This window comes from Poecile atricapillus, chromosome 39 (assembly GCF_030490865.1).
Source record: "Poecile atricapillus isolate bPoeAtr1 chromosome 39, bPoeAtr1.hap1, whole genome shotgun sequence".
Taxonomy (NCBI): domain Eukaryota; kingdom Metazoa; phylum Chordata; class Aves; order Passeriformes; family Paridae; genus Poecile; species Poecile atricapillus.
In genome coordinates, this window is record NC_081287.1 from 768,438 (window position 1) to 790,172 (window position 21,735).

General features: G+C 42.5%; 1 protein-coding gene across 2 annotated transcripts; it reads left to right on the forward strand.

Moving 5' to 3' along the window:
* Window positions 1-14: 14 nt before the first annotated feature.
* Window positions 15-16,875, forward strand: OLFM2 (olfactomedin 2). Of its 2 annotated transcripts, none has more exons than XM_058861813.1 (6): window positions 15-152; window positions 7,726-7,875; window positions 10,854-11,009; window positions 13,464-13,683; window positions 15,278-15,384; window positions 16,198-16,875. In XM_058861813.1, exons 1-6 carry the CDS (start codon window positions 15-17, stop codon window positions 16,873-16,875), a joined length of 1,449 nt encoding a protein of 482 aa, XP_058717796.1. The 2 variants fall into 2 exon arrangements, with proteins under 2 accessions (XP_058717796.1, XP_058717797.1); XM_058861814.1 differs by having other exon boundaries at window positions 7,738-7,875.
* Window positions 16,876-21,735: the final 4,860 nt, after the last annotated feature.

Sequence of the window (21,735 nt, forward strand, 5' to 3'; positions counted from 1 at the left end):
GAGGCGGGGGGACGATGCCGGTGCCGCTGCTGAAGCTCGGGGCCGTGCTCAGCACCATGGCCATGGTCACCAACTGGATGTCCCAGACCCTGCCCTCCCTCGTGGGGCTCAACGGCACCGCCGGGCCCCGCGCCGGGACCTCGGAAAAAATCGTGAGTGACCCCTCCCGGGACCGGGAAACGGGAAAAAAACAATGGGAAAACACCGGGAATTTGGGGGGATTTTTTGGGATTTTTTGGGGGTTTTTTAGGGATTTTTTGGGGATTTTTGGGGGATTTTTTGGAGGGTTTTTTGGGATTTTTTGGGGTTTTTTTAGGGATTTTTTAGGGATTTTTTTTGATTTTTTGGGGTTTTTTTGGGATTTTTTAGGGATTTTTGGGGGGGATTTATAGGGATTTTTAGAGGTGTTTTTAGGGGTTTTGTGGGATTTTTTGGGGTTTTTTTAGGGATTTTTTGGGGATTTTTTGGGGATTTTTTAGGGATTTTTTTGGGATTTTTTGGGGTTTTTTTAGGGATTTTTTTTTATTTTTTGGGGATTTTTTAGGGATTTTTTGGGGATTTTTTGGGTTTTTTTAGGGATTTTTTTTTATTTTTTGGGGATTTTTTAGGGATTTTTTAGGGATTTTTTGGGGTTTTTTTAGGGTTTTTTTAGGGATTTTTGGGGGATTTTGGGGGGATTTTTTTAGGATTTTTTTGGGATTTTTTTAGGGATTTTTTGGGAATCTTTTGGGGTTTTTTGGGGATTTTTTTTATTATTTTTGGGGGAATTTTTTTTATTTTTTAGACATTTTTTAGGGATTTTTTGGGACTTTTGTGGGATTTTTTGGGATTTTTTTGGGTCTTTTTAGGGATTTTTTTTTATATTTTAGGGATTTTTTACAGATTTTTTAGGGATTTTTGGGGGACTTTTTAGGGGTTTTTTAGGGTTTTTTTAGGGGTTTTTTAGGGTTTTTTAGGGATTTTTTGGGGGTTTCTGGGGATTTTTTTGGGATTTTTTAGGGATTTTGGGGGGTTTTGGGGGAATTTTTTGGGATTTTTTTAGGGATTTTTTTGGGATTTTTAGGGATTTTTTTGGGAATTTTTTGGGGTTTTTTATGGGGGGTTTTAAAGGTTTAATTTGAATTTTTTAGAGATTTTTTAGGGATTTTCTGGGATTTTTTGAAGGTTTTTTTAGGGTTTATTTTGGATTTTTGGGGGTTTTTTTTAAGGGTTTTTTTTGAGAGGTTTTTTGGGATTATTTGAGGGGTTTTTGGGTTTTTTGGGTTTTTTAAGGGTTTTTGGGGTCTTTTTAGGGTTTTTTGTGGGTGGGTTTGAGAGGGATTTTTTGGGGGGGTTTAAAGGATTTTTTGGGAATTTTCAAAGGGTTTTGGGGGTTTTTTCTTCCACCCAAAAAAAGCCCCTAAAAGGAATTTTTTTGGTTTTTTTTTTAATTTTTGGGGTATTTTGGGTTTTTTTTGAGATATTTTTTGGGGTTTCTTTAAGATTTTTTAATATTTGGGTTTTTTGGGGGGAATTTTTGGGGTTTCTTGGGGATTTTGGGGGGATTTTAAGACTTTCTTCTATTTTTGGGGGGTTTTATGGTTTATTTTGGGAATTTTTGGAGGGGATTTTTAGGATTTTGGGGGTTTTTAAGGGATTTTGGGGTTTTGGGGGGGTTATTTTTGGGTTTTTTTGCACTTTTTAGGATTTTTTTTGAGGTTTTCCTTAGAGGGGAATATCTGAAATTTTTAATTTTTATTTTTAAAGGATTTTTTTCCTTTAAAAAATTCCATTTTTTCCCCTTTTCCCACCTTTTTTTTCCAGGGATTTTGAGAATTTTGGGGATTTTTTTGGAGGCTGCGGCAGAGGTGGGGGCGGGGCGGGGGGGGGAGGGGCTCGATTTCAACCCAGACCCCCCCCCACAAACCCCTCCCCAAATTTTGGGGACCCCCCCAGTGAATCGAGACCCCCCAAAATCCCCCCGGGACCCCCCAAAATCCACCCGGGACCCCCCAAAATCCCCCAAAATCTCCCCAAATTCCACTCAGGACCCCCCAAAATCCACCCAGGACCCCCCAAAATCCCCCCAGAACCCCCCAAATTCCACCCGGGACCCCCCAAAATCCCCCCGGGACCCCCCAAAATCACCCAAATTCCACCCAGGACCCCCCAAAATCCACCCGGGACCCCCCCAGGACCCCCCAAAATCCACCCGGGACCCCCCAAAATTCACCCGGGACCCCCCAAAATCCACCCGGGACCCCCAAAATCCACCCGGGACCCCCTGAAACCTCCCCAGGAACCCCCAAAATCCCCTCTGGACCCCACAAAATCTGCCAGGACCCCCCAAAATCCACCAAGACCCCCCAAAATCCACCCAGGATGTCCCCGGGACCCCCCAAAATATTCCAGGACCCCCCAGGACCCCCCAAGATCCCTCCTGGACCCCCCCAGGACCCCCCAAAATCCACCCAGGACCCCCAAAATCCACCCGGGACCCCCTGAAACCTCCCCGGGAGCCCCCCGGGAGCCCCCAAAATCCACCCAGGACCCCCCAAAATCCTCCAGGACCCCCCCAAAATCCACCCAGGACCCCCAAAATCCACCCGGGACCCCCCCAGGACCCCCCAAAATCCACCCAGGACATCCCCGGGACCCCCCAAAATATTCCAGGACCCCCCAGGACCCCCCACGATCCCTCCTGGACCCCCCCAGGACCCCCCAAAATCCTCCAGGACCCCCCCAAAATCCACCCAGGACCCCCCGGGACCCCCCAAAACCCACCCGGGACCCCCCCAGGACCCCCCAAAATCCCCCAGGACCCCCCAAAACCTCCCCAGGACCCCCCAAAACCCCTCCGGGACCCCCCCCAAAATCCCTCCCCAAATTTTGGGGACCCCCCCCAGAACCCCCCCGAATTCTCCTGGAAAATCCCAAATTTTCCGACCCCTCCCCAAAATTCCCATTCCCGGGACCCCCCCCCCCCAAATCTCCCCTCTGGAAAATCCCAAATTTTGGGGACCCCCCCAAAAAATTCCCGATTGAAAATGATTGGATTAAAATTTGGGAGAAATTCTGGGAATTTTGGGAAAAGGAGGGGGAAAATTTGGGATCGATTCGGATAAAACTTGGGAATTTGGGTGGGGGGAGGCCTGGAAAAGGGGGGGATTTTTTGGGAATTTTGGGGGGATTTTTTGGGAATTTTAGGGGGATTTTTTTGGGAATTCTGGGGGGATTTTTTGGGAATTCTGGGGGGATTTTTTTGGGAATTTTGGGGGGATTTTTTGGGAATTTCGGGGGGATTTTTTGGGAATTTGGGGGGGATTTTTGGGGAATTCTGGGGGGATTTTTTGGGAATTTTGGGGGATTTTTTGGGGAATTTTGGGGGGATTTTTTGGGAATTTCGGGGGGATTTTTTGGGAATTTTGGGGGGATTTTTTTGGGAATTTTGGGGGGATTTTTTGGGAATTCTGGGGGGATTTTTTTGGGAATTTTGGGGGGATTTTTTGGGAATTTTGGGGGGATTTTTTGGGAATTCTGGGGGGATTTTTTGGGAATTTTGGGGGGATTTTTTTGGGATATTTTTATGGAATTTTGGGGGGAATTTGGGAGATTTTTTGGGGAACTCTCGGGGAATTTTTGGGAATATTTTTTTGGGGGTTTTTTTTAGGATTTTTGGGGGGAAATTTTGGGGGAATTTTTTAGGATTTTTTGGGGGAATTTTTGGGAATTTGGGGGGGGATTTTGGGGTGATTTTTTGAGGGGATTTTGGGAATATTTTGGAATTTTTTTGAGTTTTTTTGGGAATTTTTTAAGGGAATTTTTAGGGAATTTTTAGGGAATTTTTAGGATCTCATTCCCAGCTCCCCCTCCCCCAGCTGTCAATCAACACCGCGGGTAATTAGCAGCCGCCGGACGTTAATTAGCGCCTCATTAAGCTCCCTTGTCCCTCATTAATCACCGGGAAGCGGCGCTGGAAAAAAACCGGGAATGGGCGGAATTCATCCCAAAAATCCCGGGAGTTTTCTGGGATTTTTTTCCCGGGATTTTGGGGGAAAAAAGGAATTTTTTAAATTTTTCCCGATTTTTTTCCCCTCCGGTTCCCAAAGGAAATGGAAATTCCTGGGTGGGACTTGAGGATTTGGGAATTGGGGGGAAAATTTGGGATTTGGGGGGAAAAAATGGGAATTTGGGGCAGAAAAAATGGGAATTTGGGGGAAAAAAATGTGAATTTGGGGCAGAAAAAATGGGAATTTGGGGGGGAAATTTGGGAATTGGGGGGAAAAAATGGGAATTTGGGGCAGAAAAAATGGGAATTTGGGGGGAAAAATTTAGGATTTTGGGGGAAAAATTTGGATTGGGGGAGGGAAATTGGGAATTGGGGGAAAAATTGGGAATTGGGGGGGAAAATTTGGATTCTTCCCTCTCCTCCCCCCAAAAAAGTGGGATTTGGGATAGGGAAGAGCTCCCACTTTTTTTATTCCTGGATTTTAGGGATAAAATCCTTTGGAAATTCCTCCTTTTTTCCCCCCTAAAAAATTCCCAAATTCCCCATTTTCCATCCCAAATCCCAAATCCTTCACCCTTGGAAAATTCCCAATTTTTTTCCTCCCCCAAAAAATCCCAAAATCTTTGGGAATTCCCATTTTTTCCCCAAAAAATCCCAAGGAAATTCCCTCTTTTTCCCCTCCAAAATTCCCAAAAATTCCCAAAAAATTCCCAAAAATTCCCCAGAAAATTCCCAAAAAATTCCCAAAAATTCCCCAAAAATTCCCAAGTTTCCCCCCGCGCTGCTCGCGCAGGCCGCGCTCATTAATTATTCATTAACGCTCCCTTAATTAACGATTCCCGGCGGCTCCCGGGGGTGGGGGAGGGGCTGCGGCTGCTCCCGCCGCGGTTTTTTTGGGAATTTTTATTCCCGGATTTTTCCCGATTTTTTTGGGTGGAATAAACGGATTTTTGGGGTTTTTTAATCTGGGTTTATCCTGAATTTTTTTTTTTAGGATTTATCCCGAAATTTTGGGGGGATTTGGAGGAGTTTTGGAGGGGTGACGTCAGCGCGGTTGTGACGTCAGTGCGGTTGTGACGTCAGCGAGGGGAGGGGGGAGCGTTCCTGAGGGAAAAATGGGGAAAAAATGGGAAAAAATGGGAAAAAAACGGGAAAAAAGAGGGGAAAAAATGGGGAAAAATGTGGCAAAAAAGGAAGAAAAATGGGGAAAAATGTGGGGAAAAAAATGGGAGAAAAATGTGGAAAAAATGGGAAAAAAATCAGAGAAAAATGGGGAAAAAATGGGAAAAAATGGGAAAAATGGGGAAAAAATGGGAAAAAAACGGGAAAAAAGAGGGGAAAAAAATGGGGAAAAATGTGGCAAAAAAGGAAGAAAAATGGGGAAAAATGGGGGGAAAAAATGGGGGAAAAATGTGGAAAAAATGGGAAAAAATCAGAGAAAAATGGGAATAAATGGGATTTTCTGGGATTAGGATTTTTTGGGAATTCTGAGTGTTTTTCCCGGTTTTCCAGAGCCCGGACGAGGGCTGGCAGGTGCTGAGAAAAAGAGAGAAAAATGGGAAAAATGGGAATAAATGGGGGAAAAATGGGAAAAAAATCAGAGAAAAATGGGAAAAAAGAGGAGAAAAATGGGAAAATTTGGGGAAAATGGGAAAAAAAGAGGGAAAATTTGGGGAAAATGAGGGAAAAAAATGGGAATAAATGGGTTAAAAATGGGGGAAAAAATGGGGAAAAAATGGGAATAAATGGGATTTTCTGGGATTAGGAATTTTTGGGAATTGTGACCATTTTTCCCGGTTTTCCAGACCCTTTTCCAGAGCCCGGACGAGGGCTGGCAGGTGCTGAGAAAAAGAGAGAAAAATGGGAATAAATGGGGGATAAATGGAATAAATGGGGGAAAAATGGGGAAAAAATCAGAGAAAAATGGGAAAAAATGAGGAAAAAATGAGGGAAAATTGGGAAAAAAGAGAAAAATGGGAATAAAATGGGAATAAATGGGGGGAAAATGGGGGAAAAATGGGAGAAAAATGGGAATAAATGTGGAAAAAATCAGAAAAAAAATCAGAAAAAAAATCAGAAAAAAATGGGAATAAATGGGATTTTGTGGGATTAGGATTTTTTGGGAATTCTGACCGTTTTTCCCGGTTTTCCAGACCCTTTTCCAGAGCCCGGATGAGGGCTGGCAGGTGCTGAGAAACCTGGGAAAACCAGAGAAAAATGGGGAAAAATTGGGAAAAATGGAAAAAAATGGGGAAGAAAATCAGAGAAAAATGGGAAAAAAGAGGGAAAAAATGTGGGAAAAATGGGGAAAATTTAGGAAAAATGTGGCATAAAAGGGAGAAAAATGTGGCAAAATTGGGAATAAATGGGAGGAAAATGGGAAAAAAATGGGAAAAAAATGGGAAAAAAATGGGAAAAAAATGGGAAAAAAATGGGAAAAAAAATGGGAATAAATGGGATTTTGTGGGATTAGGATTTTTTGGGAATTGTGACCGTTTTTCCCGGTTTTCCAGACCCTTTTCCAGAGCCCGGACGAGGGCTGGCAGGTGCTGAGAAAAAGAGAGAAAAATGGGGGATAAATGGGAATAAATGGGAAAAAATCAGAGAAAAATGGGAAAAAATGAGGAAAAAATGAGGGAAAATTGGGAAAAAAGAGAAAAATGGGAATAAAATGGGAATAAATGGGGGAAAAATGGGGGGAAAATGGGGGAAAAAAGGGAGAAAAATGTGGCAAAATTGGGAATAAATGGGAAAAAAATGGGAAAAAAATCAGGAAAAAAATCAGAAAAAAGTGGGAATAAATGGGATTTTGGGGTGGGATTTTTTATGAGTGGATTTTTGGGAATTGTGACCGTTTTTCCCGGTTTTCCAGACCCTTTTCCAGAGCCCGGACGAGGGCTGGCAGGTGCTGAGAAAAAGAGAGAAAAATGGGAAAAATGGGAATAAATGGGGGGAAAATGGGAAAAAAATCAGAGAAAAATGGGAATAAATGGGGGAAAAAAGAGGGAAAAAATGGGAGAAAAATGGGGAAAAATGAGGGAAAAAATGGGGCAAAAATGAGGAGAAAAATGGGAATGAATGGGGGAAAAAGAGGGAAAAAATGGGGAAAATTTAGGAAAACTGTGGCAAAAAAGGGAGAAAAATGTGGCAAAAAAGGGAAAAAAATGTGGCAAAAATGGGAAAAAAATGGGAATAAATGGGGGAAAAATGGGAAAAGAAATGAGGGAAAAAATGGGAAAAAAAATCAGAAAAAAATGGGAAAAAATGGGAAAAAAATAGGAAAAAAATCAGAAAAAAATCAGAAAAAAATTGGAATAATTGGGATTTTGTGGGATTAGGATTTTTTGGGAATTGTGACCGTTTTTCCCGGTTTTCCAGACCCTTTTCCAGAGCCCGGATGAGGGCTGGCAGGTGCTGAGAAACCTGGGAAAGAGAGAGAAAAATGGGGGAAAATTGGGAAAAATGGAAAAAAATGGGGAAGAAAATCAGAGAAAAATGGGAAAAAAGAGGGAAAAGATGTGGGAAAAATGGGGAAAATTTAGGAAAAATGTGGCATAAAAGGGAGGAAAAATGTGGCAAAATTGGGAATAAATGGGAGGAAAATGGGAAAAAAATGGGAAAAAAATCAGAAAAAAATGGGAAAAAATGGGAAAAAAATGGGAATAAATGGGATTTTGGGGTGGGATTTTTTATGAGTGGATTTTTGGGAATTGTGAGTGTCTCTCCCATTTTTCCAGACCCTTTTCCAGAGCCCGGACGAGGGCTGGCAGGTGCTGAGCTCGGCGCAGGCTCCGGACGGGCGCTGCCTGTGCACGGCCGTGATTCCCGTGCAGGGATCCTGCGCCCGCGACCTCCGCGGCCTCCAGCTCCGACAGCTCCTGGAAAAGGTCGGGAAAAGCCGGAATTCTGGGAATGGACTGGGAGGGAAGGGGTTAATTTGGAATTGGGGGGGTTCCAGGGTGGGAATTCCCAGGGGGGGTTTGGGGTTAAAAATTCCTGGGGGTTCCCAGAGGGGAAATTCCCGGGGGGTTCCCAGGGATGGGAATTCCAGGGGATTCCAGAGGGAAAATTCCCATGGGATTCCCAAGGGATGGGAATTCCAGAACCAAAAATTCCCAGTGGGATTCTCAGGGATGGGAATTCCTGGGTGATTCCCTGAGGGGAAAATTCCCGTTGGATTCCCTGGGATGGGAATTCCAGAGGATTCCAGAACCAAAAATTCCCATTGGATTCTCAGGGATTGAAATTCCAGGAGGATTCCAGGGATGGGAATTCCTGGGTGATTCCCTGAGGGGAAAATTCCCATTGGATTCTCAGGGATGGGAATTCCAGGAGGATTCCAGGGATGGGAATTCCTGGGGGATTCCCAGAGGGAAAAATTCCCATGGGATTCTCAGGGATGGGAATTTCTGGAGGATTCCAGAACCAAAAATTCCCAGTGGGATTCCCTGGGATGGGAATTCCTGGGGATTCCAGAGGGAAAAATTCCCGTGGGATTCTCAGGGATGAGAATTCCAGGGGATTCCAGAGGGAAAATTCCCAGTGGGATTCCCTGGGGATGGGAATTCCAGGAGGATTTCAGGGATGGGAATTCCTGGGGGATTCCCAGAGGGGAAAATTCCCGTGGGATTCCCTGGGATGGGAATTCCTGGGGGATTTTAGGGATGGAAATTCCAGTGGAATTCCCAGGGATGAGGATCCTGAGGGAATTCCCAGAGCAAAAAATTCCTGGGGGATTCCCAGGGGTGGGAATTCCAGGAGTGGGGATTCCATTAATTCCCTTATTAACCCCATTAATGACCCAAATTAACCCCATTAATGACCCAAATTAACCCAATTAATGACTGTAATTAACCCCATTAATGACCCAAATTAACCCAATTAATGACCCAAATTAACCCCATTAATGACTGTAATTAACCCAATTAATGACCCAAATTAACCCAATTAATGACCCAAATTAACCCCATTAATGACCCAAATTAACCCCATTAATGACCCAAATTAACCCAATTAATGACCCAAATTAACCCCATTAATGACCGTAATTAACCCCATTAATGATCCAAATTAACCCAATTACTGACCCAAATTAACCCCATTAATGACCGTAATTAACCCCATTAATGACCCAAATTAACCCAATTAATGACCCAAATTAACCCAATTAATGACCGTAATTAACCCAATTAATGACTGTAATTAACTTCATTAATAACCCAAATTAACCCAATTAATTACCCAAATTAACCCCATTAATGACCGTAATTAACCCCATTAATGATCCAAATTAACCCAATTAACGACCCCAATTAACCCCTGCAGGTCCAGAACATCTCCCAGTCCATGGAAATCCAAATAATTCCCTCAATTACCCAAATAATTTCCTGAATAATCCAATTAATAACCCAAATTACCCATTAATGACTGTAATTAACCCCATTAATGACCGTAATTAACCCAATTAATGACCGTAATTAACCCAATTAACATCCCCAATTAACCCCTGCAGGTCCAGAACATCTCCCAGTCCATGGAGGTGCTGGACCTGCGGATCATGGGGTGTTCATTAACCCAAATAATTCCCCAATTAACCCCATTAATGACCGTAATTAACCCCATTAATGACTGTAATTAACCCAATTAACAACCCCAATTAACCCCTGCAGGTCCAGAACATCTCCCAGTCCATGGAGGTGCTGGACCTGCAGATCCCGGGGTGTTCATTAACCCAAATAATTCCTTAATAACCCAAATAATTCCCCAATTAACCCCATTAATGACTGTAATTAACCCCATTAATGACCCCAATTAACCCCTGCAGGTCCAGAACATCTCCCAGTCCATGGAGGTGCTGGACCTGCGGATCCCGGGGTGTTCATTAACCCAAATAATTCCTTAATAACCCAAATAATTCCCCAATTAACCCCATTAATGACCGTAATTAACCCCATTAATGACCCCAATTAACCCAATTAACATCCCCAATTAACCCCTGCAGGTCCAGAACATCTCCCAGTCCATGGAGGTGCTGGACCTGCAGATCCTGGGGTGTTCATTAACCCAAATAATTCCTTAATAACCCAAATAATTCCCCAATTAACCCCATTAATGACTGTAATTAACCCCATTAATGACCCCAATTAACCCAATTAACATCCCCAATTAACCCCTGCAGGTCCAGAACATCTCCCAGTCCATGGAGGTGCTGGACCTGCAGATCCCGGGGTGTTCATTAACCCAAATAATTCCTTAATAACCCAAATAATTCCCCAATTAACCCCATTAATGACCGTAATTAACCCCATTAATGACCCCAATTAACCCAATTAACAACCCCAATTAACCCCTGCAGGTCCAGAACATCTCCCAGTCCATGGAGGTGCTGGACCTGCAGATCCCGGGGTGTTCATTAACCCAAATAATTCCTTAATAACCCAAATAATTCCCCAATTAACCCCATTAATGACCGTAATTAACCCCATTAATGACTGTAATTAACCCAATTAACAACCCCAATTAACCCCTGCAGGTCCAGAACATCTCCCAGTCCATGGAGGTGCTGGACCTGCAGATCCTGGGGTGTTCATTAACCCAAATAATTCCCCACTTACCCCATTAATGACCGTAATTAACCCCATTAATGACTGTAATTAACCCAATTAACAACCCCAATTAACCCCTGCAGGTCCAGAACATCTCCCAGTCCATGGAGGTGCTGGACCTGCGGATCCCGGGGTGTTCATTAACCCAAATAATTCCTTAATAACCCAAATAATTCCGCAATTAACCCCATTAATGACCGTAATTAACCCCATTAATGACCCCAATTAGCCCAATTAACATCCCCAATTAACCCCTGCAGGTCCAGAACATCTCCCAGTCCATGGAGGTGCTGGACCTTCGCACATTCCGGGACCTTCAGTACGTTCGGAACACGGAGGCGATGATGAAGGGCCTGGACTCGCGGCTCCGCGTGGCCTCTGAGAGCCACAAATCCCTCAATTCCCGCAGCTTCCAGGTGCCAAATTCCCACTTTTCCTGCTTTTCCCAGCCCCCAAAAATCCCTTTTTTCCCAATTTTTTTTATTCCCATTTTTTTCCCGGAATTCCAGGATTTTTTCTCGATTTTTCCTGGGTTTTTTTCCTCTCCCTTCTCCATTTTTCTTTTATTCCCTGATTTATTTTCTTATTCCCTGATTGATTCTTTTATTCCCTGATTAATTTTTTTATTCCCTGATTTATTCCCCTCCTCATTCCCATTTTTTTTCCGGAATTCCAGGATTTTTTTGGGGTTTTTTTCCCCCCCTTTCTCGGTTTTTCTTTTATTCCCTGATTTATTTTCTTATTCCCTGATTGATTCTTTTATTCCCTGATTGATTCTTTTATTCCCTGATTAATTTTTTTATTCCCCTCCTCATTCCCATTTTTTTCCCGGAATTCCAGGATTTTTCCGGATTTTTTCCGGTTTTATTTCCTCTCCCTTCTCCATTTTTCTTTTATTCCCTGATTTATTTTCTTATTCCCTAATTTATTCTTTTATTCCCTGATTTATTCTTTTATTCCCTGATTAATTTTCTTATTCCCTGGTTTATTCCCCTCCTCATTCCCATTTTTTTCCCGGAATTCCAGGATTTTTTCCAGATTTTTTCCAGTTTTATTTCCTCTCCCTTCTCCATTTTTCTTTTATTCCCTGATTTATTTTCTTATTCCCTGATTTATTCTTTTATTCCCTGATTGATTCTTTTATTCCCTGATTAATTTTTTTATTCCCTGACTTATTCCCCTCCTCATTCCCATTTTTTTCCCAGAATTCCAGGATTTTTCCGGATTTTTTCCGGTTTTATTTCCTCTTCCTTCTCCATTTTCCTTTTATTCCCTGATTTCTTTTCTTATTCCTGGATTTATCTTCTTATTCCCCGATTTATTCTTTTATTCCCTGATTTATTCTTTTATTCCCTGATTGATTCTTTTATTCCCTGATTAATTTTTTTATTCCCTGGTTTATTCCCCCCCCATTCCCATTTTTTTCCCGGAATTCCAGGATTTTTTCCGGATTTTTCCCGGGTTTTTTTCCTCTCCCTTCTCCATTTTTCTTTTATTCCCTGATTTATTTTCTTATTCCTGGATTTATCTTCTTATTCCCCGATTTATTCTCTTATTCCCTGATTTATTCTTTTATTCCCTGATTGATTCTTTTATTCCCTGATTAATTTTTTTATTCCCTGATTAATTCCCCTCCTCATTCCCATTTTTTTCCCAGAATTCCAGGATTTTTTCCGGATTTTTCCCGGGTTTTTTTCCTCTCCCTTCTCCATTTTCCTTTTATTCCCTGATTTATTTTCTTATTCCTGGATTTATTTTCTTATTCCCTGATTGATTCTTTTATTCCCTGATTTATTCTTTTATTCCCTGATTTATTTTCTTATTCCCTGATTTATTCCCCTCCTCATTCCCATTTTTTTCCCGGAATTCCAGGATTTTTTCCGGATTTTTCCCGGGTTTTTTTCCTCTCCCTTCTCCATTTTTCTTTTATTCCCTGATTTATTTTCTTATTCCCTGATTTATTCTTTTATTCCCTGATTTATTCTTTTATTCCCTGATTTATTTTCTTATTCCCTGATTTATTCTTTTATTCCCTGATTTATTTTCTTATTCCCTGATTTATTCTTTTATTCCTTGATTTATTTTCTTATTCCCTGATTTATTCCCCCCCCATTCCCATTTTTTTCCCGGAATTCCAGGATTTTTTTCTGGAATTTTTTCCCCAAGATCACAAAAACCAAAACCTCAAATCCCAGGAGATTCCAGCACCAAATTTTTCCCAATTTTTTTTCAGGATCTCCAGGAGAATCCTGAAATTTGGGGACCATTTTCCCCTGGGATCAGAAGAAACAAAACCCACAAAATTTGGGATTTCAGAACCATTTTTCCCACAATTTTTCCCAGGGATCAGAAAAACCAAAACCTCAAATCCCAGGAGATTCCAGCACCAAATTTTCCCCGTTTTTTCCCCCAGGATCTAAAAACAAACCCCAAAATTTCACTTTTTTTCCCCAGAATTTTTCCAAAACCCAAAACCTCAAATCCCAGGAGATTCCAGCACCAAATTTTCCCCGTTTTTTCCCCCAGGATCTAAAAACAAACCCCAAAATTTCACTTTTTTTCCCCGGAATTTTTTCCCCAAGATCAGAAGAACCAAATTTTCCCATTTTTTTCCCCCAGGATCAAAAAACAAACCCCAAAATTTCACTTTTTTTCCCCGGAATTTTTTCCCCAAGATCAGAAAACTCAAAACCTCAATTCCCAGGAGATTCCAGCACCAAATTTTCCCCATTTTTTTCCCCCAGGATCTAAAAACAAACCCCAAAATTTCACTTTTTTTCCCCAGAATTTTTCCAAAACCCAAAACCTCAAATCCCAGGGGATTCCAGGACCAAATTTTTCCCTTTTTTTTTTTTTTTGAATTTTTCCAGGATCTCCAGGAGAAGATGAAGGAGCTGCTGCCGCTGCTGCCGGTGCTGGAGCAATACAAATCCGACTCCCGGCTCATCGTGCACCTCAAGGACGAGGTCCGGAATCTTTCCGGAATTCTCCTGGCGATCCAGGAGGAAATGGGAGCCTACGACTACGAGGAGCTGCAGCAGAGAGTTCTGCTGCTGGAGGCCAGGCTCCACGCCTGCCTGCAGAAACTGGGTAAGGCAATTCCCAAAAAAAACCCGGGAATTCCGGGAATTCAGGTTGGAATCGCCAAAAAAAACCCGGCGGGAATCGGCCGGAATCTCGCTGAAATGCAAAGAAAATCTCCACAAAATTCTGCTCAAAATGGCTCTAAAATTTATTCAAAAATTCCCAAAATTTTATCCCAAAATCTTCCCAAAATCTTCCCAAAAATGGGTGAAAAAATTCCAGGGATTTGGCCTCAAATCCCAAAAAAATCCCGGTGGGAATTGGCCGGAATCTCGCTGAAATGCAAAGAAAATCTCCACAAAATTCTGCTCAAAATGTCTCAAAAATTTATCCCAAAATTCCCAAAATTTTATCCTAAAATCCCCCAAAACTCCCTCCCAAAATCTTCCCAAAAATGGGTTAAAAAATTCCAGGGATTTGGACTCAAATCCCAAAAAAACCCGGCGGGAATCGGCCGGAACCTCGCTGAAATACAAAGAAAATCTCCACAAAATTCTGCTCAAAATGGCTCTAAAATTTATCCCAAAATCCCCCAAAACTCCCTCCCAAAATCTTCCCAAAAATGGGTTAAAAAATTCCAGGGATTTGGCCTCAAATCCCAAAAAAACCCTGGTGGGAATCGGCCGGAATCTCGCTGAAATACAAAGAAAATCTCCACAAAATTCTGCTCAAAATGTCTCAAAAATTTATTCAAAAATTCTCAAAATTTTATCCCAAAATTGCCCCAAATCCTCTCCAAAAATCTCTCCCAAAATCCCTCCTAAAATGAGTTAAAAATTCTCAAAAAATTCCAGGGATTTGGACTCGAATCCCAAAAAAACCCTGGTGGGAATCGGCCGGAATCTCGCTGAAATGCAAAGAAAATCTCCACAAAATTCTGCTCAAAATGTCTCAAAAATTCATCCCAAAATCCCCAAAAATTCAACCCAAAATTTCCCCCCAAAATTCCCCCCAAACCTCCCCAAAATCTCCTCAAATTCCATCCAAAAATCCCCCAAAAATTCCCAAAATCCCCTCAAATTCTCTCCAAAAATTCCTCCAAAATCCCTCTCAAATTTCCCCCCAAACCTCCCCAAAATCCCCTCAAATTCCATCCAAAAATCCCCAAAAAAATCCCAAATTCCCATTTCCCCTTCCCAATCCCATTCCCAGCCCCTCCAGGCATTCCCTGACCCCAATCCCTGACTTCCAATAATTCCCAAAATTCCCCAATCCCTGATTTCCAACAATTCCCAAAATTTCCCAATCCCTGACTTCCAATAATTCCTAAAATTCCCCAATCCCTGATTTCCAACAATTCCCAAAATTCCCCAATCCCTGATTTCCAATAATTCCTAAATTTCCCCAATCCCTGACTTCCAATAATTCCCAAAATTCCCCAATCCCTGATTTCCAATAATTCCCAAATTTCCCCAATCCACAATTCCCCAAAACCTGATTTTCCCCAAAATTCTCAGATTTTTTCCCCAAAATTCTCAGATTTTTTCTCCAAAATTCTCAAATTTTTCCCCCAAATCCCCAGATTTTCCCAAAATCCCCAGATTTTCCCAAATTCCCGGATTTTTCCCCCAAATTCCCGGATTTTTCCCGACTTTTGCAGGCTGTGGGAAGCTGACAGGGGTCAGCAATCCCATCACCATCCGAGCCTCGGGATCGCGTTTTGGCTCCTGGATGACCGACACCATGACCCCCAGCGCCGACAGCCGGGTGAGCAGCACCCCAAAAAAACCGGGATTTTCCCAAAAAAACTCCTGGATTTGGGATCTGGGGGGATTTGCCCACGATCCCGGCAGCTTTGGGGTGAAAATCCAGGGATTTGGTGCCTGCCTGGGGATTTATTTCATTATTTTAACTCCATTTTTCTCCATTTTATTCCCATTTCCCTCATTTAAACCCCTTTTTTTCCATTTTATTCCCATTTTATCCCATTTCCCCCCCATTTCTCCCCATTTTATTCCCATTTTATCCCATTTTATCCCCATTTTATCCCATTTTCCCCCCATTTCTTCCCATTTCCCCCCATTTCTCCCCATTTCCCCCCATTTTCCTCCCATTTTATCCCATTTCTCCCCATTTCTCCCCATTTTATTCCCATTTTATCCCATTTTATCCCATTTTATCCCCATTTCCCCCATTTTATTCCCATTTTATTCCCATTTTATCCCATTTTATCCCCATTTGCCCCATTTTTTCCCCATTTCCTCCCATTTCCCCCATTTTTTCCCCATTTCCCCCCATTTCCCCCCATTTTATCCCATTTTCCCCCCATTTTATTCCCATTTCCCCCCATTTCCCCCCATTTTATCCCATTTTCTCCCCATTTCCCTCCATTTTCTCCCCATTTTATCCAATTTCTTCCCCATTTCCCCCCATTTCCTCCCATTTCCCCCCATTTTCCCCCATTTTATCCCATTTTATCCCATTTCCCCCCATTTTATCCCATTTCCCCCCATTTTATTCCCATTTTCCCCCCATTTCCCCCCATTTCCCCCCCATTTCCCCCCATTCCCCCCTCCCCAGGTCTGGTACATGGACGGTTACTACAAAGGCCGCCGCGTCCTGGAATTCCGCTCCCTCTCCGACTTCATCTCCGGCCAGAACTTCCTCCAGCACCTCCTCCCTCACCCCTGGGCCGGCACCGGCCACGTCGTCTTCAACGGCTCCTTGTACTACAACAAATTCCAGAGCAACCTGGTGATCCGCTACCACTTCCGATCGCGGAGCGTCCTGGTGCAGCGCAGCCTCCACGGCGCCGGCTTCAACAACACCTTCCCCTATTCCTGGGGGGGATTCTCCGACATGGATTTCATGGTGGACGAGAACGGACTCTGGGTGGTTTACACCACCAACCAGAACGCCGGGAACATCGTCCTGAGCCGCCTGGACCCGCATTCCCTGGAGGTTTTACGGACTTGGGACACGGCGTATCCCAAACGGAGCGCGGGGGAATCCTTCATGATCTGCGGGATCCTCTACGTCACCAACTCCCACCTGGCGGGAGCCAAGATTTATTTCGCTTATCACACGAACACTTCCAGCTACGAGTACACGGATATCCCATTCCATAATCAATATTCCCACATTTCCATGCTGGACTACAACCCTCGGGAGAGGGTTCTGTACACCTGGAATAACGGCCACCAGGTCATCTACAACGTCACGCTCTTCCACGTCATCAACACTGCAGGAGAGCTCTGATTCCTCTCATTCCCGAATTTTCATCTGCTGGGTTTCTTGTCCCATTTTATCCCCTTTTATCCCCTTTTATTCCCATTTTATTCCCATTTTTTCCCTATTTTTTTCCCATTTTACCCCTTTTTTTTCCCATTTTTTTCCCTTTTTTTCCCCTTTTTTTCCCCATTTTTTCCCTTTTTTTTTTCCATTTTTTCCCCTTTTTTTCCCCTTTTTTTCCCCATTTTTTCCCTTTTTTTTTCCCATTTTTTCCCCTTTTTTTTCCCATTTTTTCCCTATTTTCCCTATTTTTTCCCAATATTTTCCAATTTTTTTCCCCATTTTTTCCCATTTTTTCCCCCTTTTTCCCCCATTTTTTCCCAATTTTTCCCCATTTTTTCCCCATTTTTCCCCATTTTATTCCCCATTTATTCCCATTTTATTCCCTTTTTTTCCCCCCATTTATTCCCCATTTATCCCCCATTTATTCCCCATTTTTTCCCCCTCTTTCCCCCTTTTTCCCCATTCCCATTCCACAATCCTTCATCATCTGCGGGATCCTCTACGTCACCAACTCCCACCTGGCGGGAGCCAAGATTTATTTCGCTTATCACACGAACACTTCCAGCTACGAGTACACGGATATCCCATTCCATAATCAATATTCCCACATTTCCATGCTGGACTACAACCCTCGCGAGAGGGTTCTGTACACCTGGAATAACGGCCACCAGGTCATCTACAACGTCACGCTCTTCCACGTCATCAACACCGCCGGAGAGCTCTGATTCCCCTCATTCCCCAATTTTCATTTCCTGGCTTTCTTGTCCCATTTTATCCCATTTTATCCCCTTTTATTCCCCTTTTATTCCCCTTTTATTCCCATTTTATTCCCATTTTTTCCCAATTTTTTCCCATTTTTTCCTTATTTTTTCCCTATTTTTTCCCATTTTTTTCCCCATTTTCCCCCCTTTTTTCCCCCCTTTTGTCTCATTTTTTTCCCTTTTTTCCTCTATTTTTTTGCAATTTTTTCCCTATTTTTTCCCAATATTTTCTCTTTTTTTCCCATTTTTCCCCTTTTTTGTCCCATTTTTCCCCCATTTTTCCCCCATTTTATTCCCATTTTTCCCCATTTTATTCCCATTTTATTTCCCATTTTTTCCCCCATTTTTCCCCATTTTCCCCCATTTTTCCCCCATTTTATCCCCATTTTTCCCCATTTTATTCCTATTTTATTTCCCATTTTCCCCCCATTTATTCCCCATTTTTTCCCCATTTTTCCCCCATTTTTCCCCCATTTTTCCCCCATTTTTTCCCCATTTATTCCCCATTTTTTCCCCTCTTTCCCCCTTCCCATTCCATAATCAATATTCCCACATTTCCATGCTGGACTACAACCCTCGGGAGAGGGTTCTGTACACCTGGAATAACGGCCACCAGGTCATCTACAACGTCACGCTCTTCCACGTCATCAACACCGCCGGAGAGCTCTGATTCCCCTCATTCCCCAATTTTCATTTCCTGGGTTTCTTGTCCCATTTTATCCCCTTTTATTCCCCTTTTATTCCCATTTTATCCCCTTTTATTCCCCTTTTATTCCCATTTTATTCCCATTTTTTTCCCATTTTTTCCCTATTTTTTCCCTATTTTTTCCCATCTTTTCCCATTTTTTTCCCTTTTTTTCCTCTTTTTTCCCCGCTTTTATCTCATTTTTTCCCCTTTTTTCCCCCTATTTTTCCCCAATTTTTTTCCTATTTTTCCCCTATTTTTCTCCTATTTTTCCCAATTTTTTTCCATTTTTTCCCCATTTTTTCCCATTTTTTCCCCATTTATTCCCATTTTATTCCCATTTTATTTCCCATTTATTCCCCATTTTTCCCCCATTTATTCCCCATTTTTCCCCCATTTATTCCCCATTTTTCCCCCATTTATTCCCCATTTATTCCCCATTTTCCCCCATTTTTCCCCCATTTTTTCCCCATTTATTCCTCATTTTCCCCCCTTTTTTCCCCCATTTTTCCCCCCTTTTGTCCCATTTCCCCCCCTTTTTTCCTCTATTTTTTTGAAATTTTATTTCCCATTTTTTCCCAATTTTTCCCTATTTTTCCCCTTTTTTTCTCCTATTTCTCCCCAATTTTTCCCTATTTTTTCCCAATATTTTCATATTTTTTCCCCATTTTTTCCCCATTTTTCCCTGTTTCATTCCCATTTTATCCCCATTTTTTCCTCTTTTTCTCCCATTTCCCCCCCAAATTTTTCCTCTTATTTATCTCCATTTTTCCCCCCTTTTTTCCCATTTTTCCCCCTTTTTTCCCTCTTTTTTCTCATTTTCCCCCCATATTTTTTCCCTCTTCTGTCCCATTTTTCCCCCATTTTTCCCTTTTGTTCCCCCCATTTTATTCCCATTTTTCCCTCTTTTTTTCCCCTATTTTTTCCCATTTTTTTCCCATTTTTCCCCCCTTTTGTCCCATTTTTTCCCCCTTTCTTCCCTAATTTTATCCCCATTTTTCCCCTCATTTTCCCCCCTTTTCCTCCATTTTCTTTTCCCTCTTTCCCATTTTCCCCCCCAGCTCATCCAATTTCCTCTTTTCCCACATTTTCCCCCCAATTCCGCAGCTTTTTCCTCCTCCTCCTCCTCATTCCCACCGGAATTCCCTCAAATCCCGGCCCATGGAGCTGCTCTGCCTTTGTCATTTCCATAATTTCATTTTTTCCGGGAATTTCGGGGTCAAATTCCATCTTTATTTTAACAGCAAATAATAAAATAATAATAAAAAATATATGGAAATAAAATCTCCTTGGCTTTATTTGAATTCCAGAATTTTCCAGGAATTTTCCTTCCTTTTATTCCCTTGTTTTTAATTAATTTCTTTTTATTTTTTAATCCTTATTTCAATTTTTTCTTTCTGGAGTTTTTTTCCTCTTATTTTCCTATTATTATTTTTTTTAATATTATTATTTGCATATTAATAAATAATATTTTATCATTAACTATTAATAGTGTAATATTACTTTAATAGTAAGTTTCTATTTTAATAATACTTTATCTTAATATTAATTCTTATTATTTTAATATTATTTTAATGGTAAATTATTCTGGTTTTAATAGTAGCTATTCTTTTAATATTATTTTTTAATAGTAAATAATTCTATTTTTAATAATATTATTATTTTAATATTAATTAGTGTTTATTATTATTATTTTAATAGTAAATAATTATATTTTTAATAAAATTATTATTTTAATATTATTTTATTATTATTATTTTTACTTTTTTAAAAAAATTATTTTATTATTATTTTATTATTTCCCCCTTATTTTCCCACTTTTTTTTTCCCAAAAGAAAGAGACAGAAAAAGGGGAAAAAAAGACGGAAAACGGGAAAAAAACGATGGAAAAAGTGGGAAAAACCAGGGAAAGGTCGGGATGATCCAGAGGGGATGGAAAATTTGGGATGAAATGCAGGGAATGGGAACGGATCCCGCTGGAAACTGGGAATGGGCTCGGATCCCACTGGAAACTGGGAATGGGAAATTTGGGATGAAATGCAGGGAATGGGAACGGATCCCGCTGGAAACTGGGAATGGGAACGGATCCCACTGGAAACTGGGAATGGGAAATTTGGGATGAAATCCTGGGAATGGGAACAGATCCCACTGGAAACTGGGAATGGGAAATTTGGGATGAAATGCAGGGAATGGGAACGGATCCCGCTGGAAACTGGGAATGGGAACGGATCTCACTGGAAACTGGGAATGGGAACGGATCCCGCTGGAAACTGGGAATGGGAACGGATCCCACTGGAAACTGGGAATGGGAAATTTGGGATGAAATGCAGGGAATGGGAACGGATCCCACTGGAAACTGGGAATGGGAACGGATCCCGCTGGAAACTGGGAATGGGAACGGATCCCACTGGAAACTGGGAATGGAAAATTCGGGATGAAATGCTGGGAATGGGAACAGATCCCACTGGAAACTGGGAATGGGAAATTTGGGATGAAATGCAGGGAATGGGAACGGATCCTGCTGGAAACTGGGAATGGAAAATTTGGGATGAAATGCAGGGAATGGGAACGGATCCCGCTGGAAACTGGGAATGGGAACGGATCCCGCTGGAAACTGGGAATGGGCTCGGATCCCAGAGCTGGCCGGAATTCCGGGAATCGCGGCCGAGCTCCCGCCGGCTCCGGGAAAAGGCCCTGCAGGGATTTAATTGGGATTTTAATTGGGGATTTTAATTGGGATCGGAGCGGGAATGGCGGCCGGGAGGGATCCAAAGGGATGGAAAAATGGGAATGGGAACTGGGAATGGGGAATGGGAACTGGGAATGGGAACTGGGAATGGGGACTGGGAATGGGATAATGGGAATGGGAAATGGGAATGGGAACTGGGAATGGGAACTGGGAATGGGAATGGAAAATTGGGATGGGAATGGGGACTGGGAATGGGATAATGGGAATGGGGATGGGGATGGGAACTGGGAATGGGGACTGGGAATGGGATAATGGGAATGAGAATGAGAATGGGAACTGGGAATGGGAAATGGGAATGGAAAATTGGGATGGGGATGGGGATGGGAACTGGGAATGGGAATGGGAACTGGGAATGGGGGTGGGAACTGGGAATGGGGATGGGAACTGGGAACGGGACTGGGAATAGGGACTGGGAATGGGAACTGGGAACGGGACTGGGAATGGGAACAGGAATGGGGAATGGGGAACGGGAACTGGGAAATGGGATTGGATCTGGGAATGGGAACTGGGACTGGACACCAGGAAGGGACAGTTGGATGGGGGCACTGGGGGGGGTCACTGGGGTGGGGGACACAAAGGGGGGGGGTCTCTCCCGTCCCCTCCCTCCCCTCCCTCCTCTCCCTCCTCTT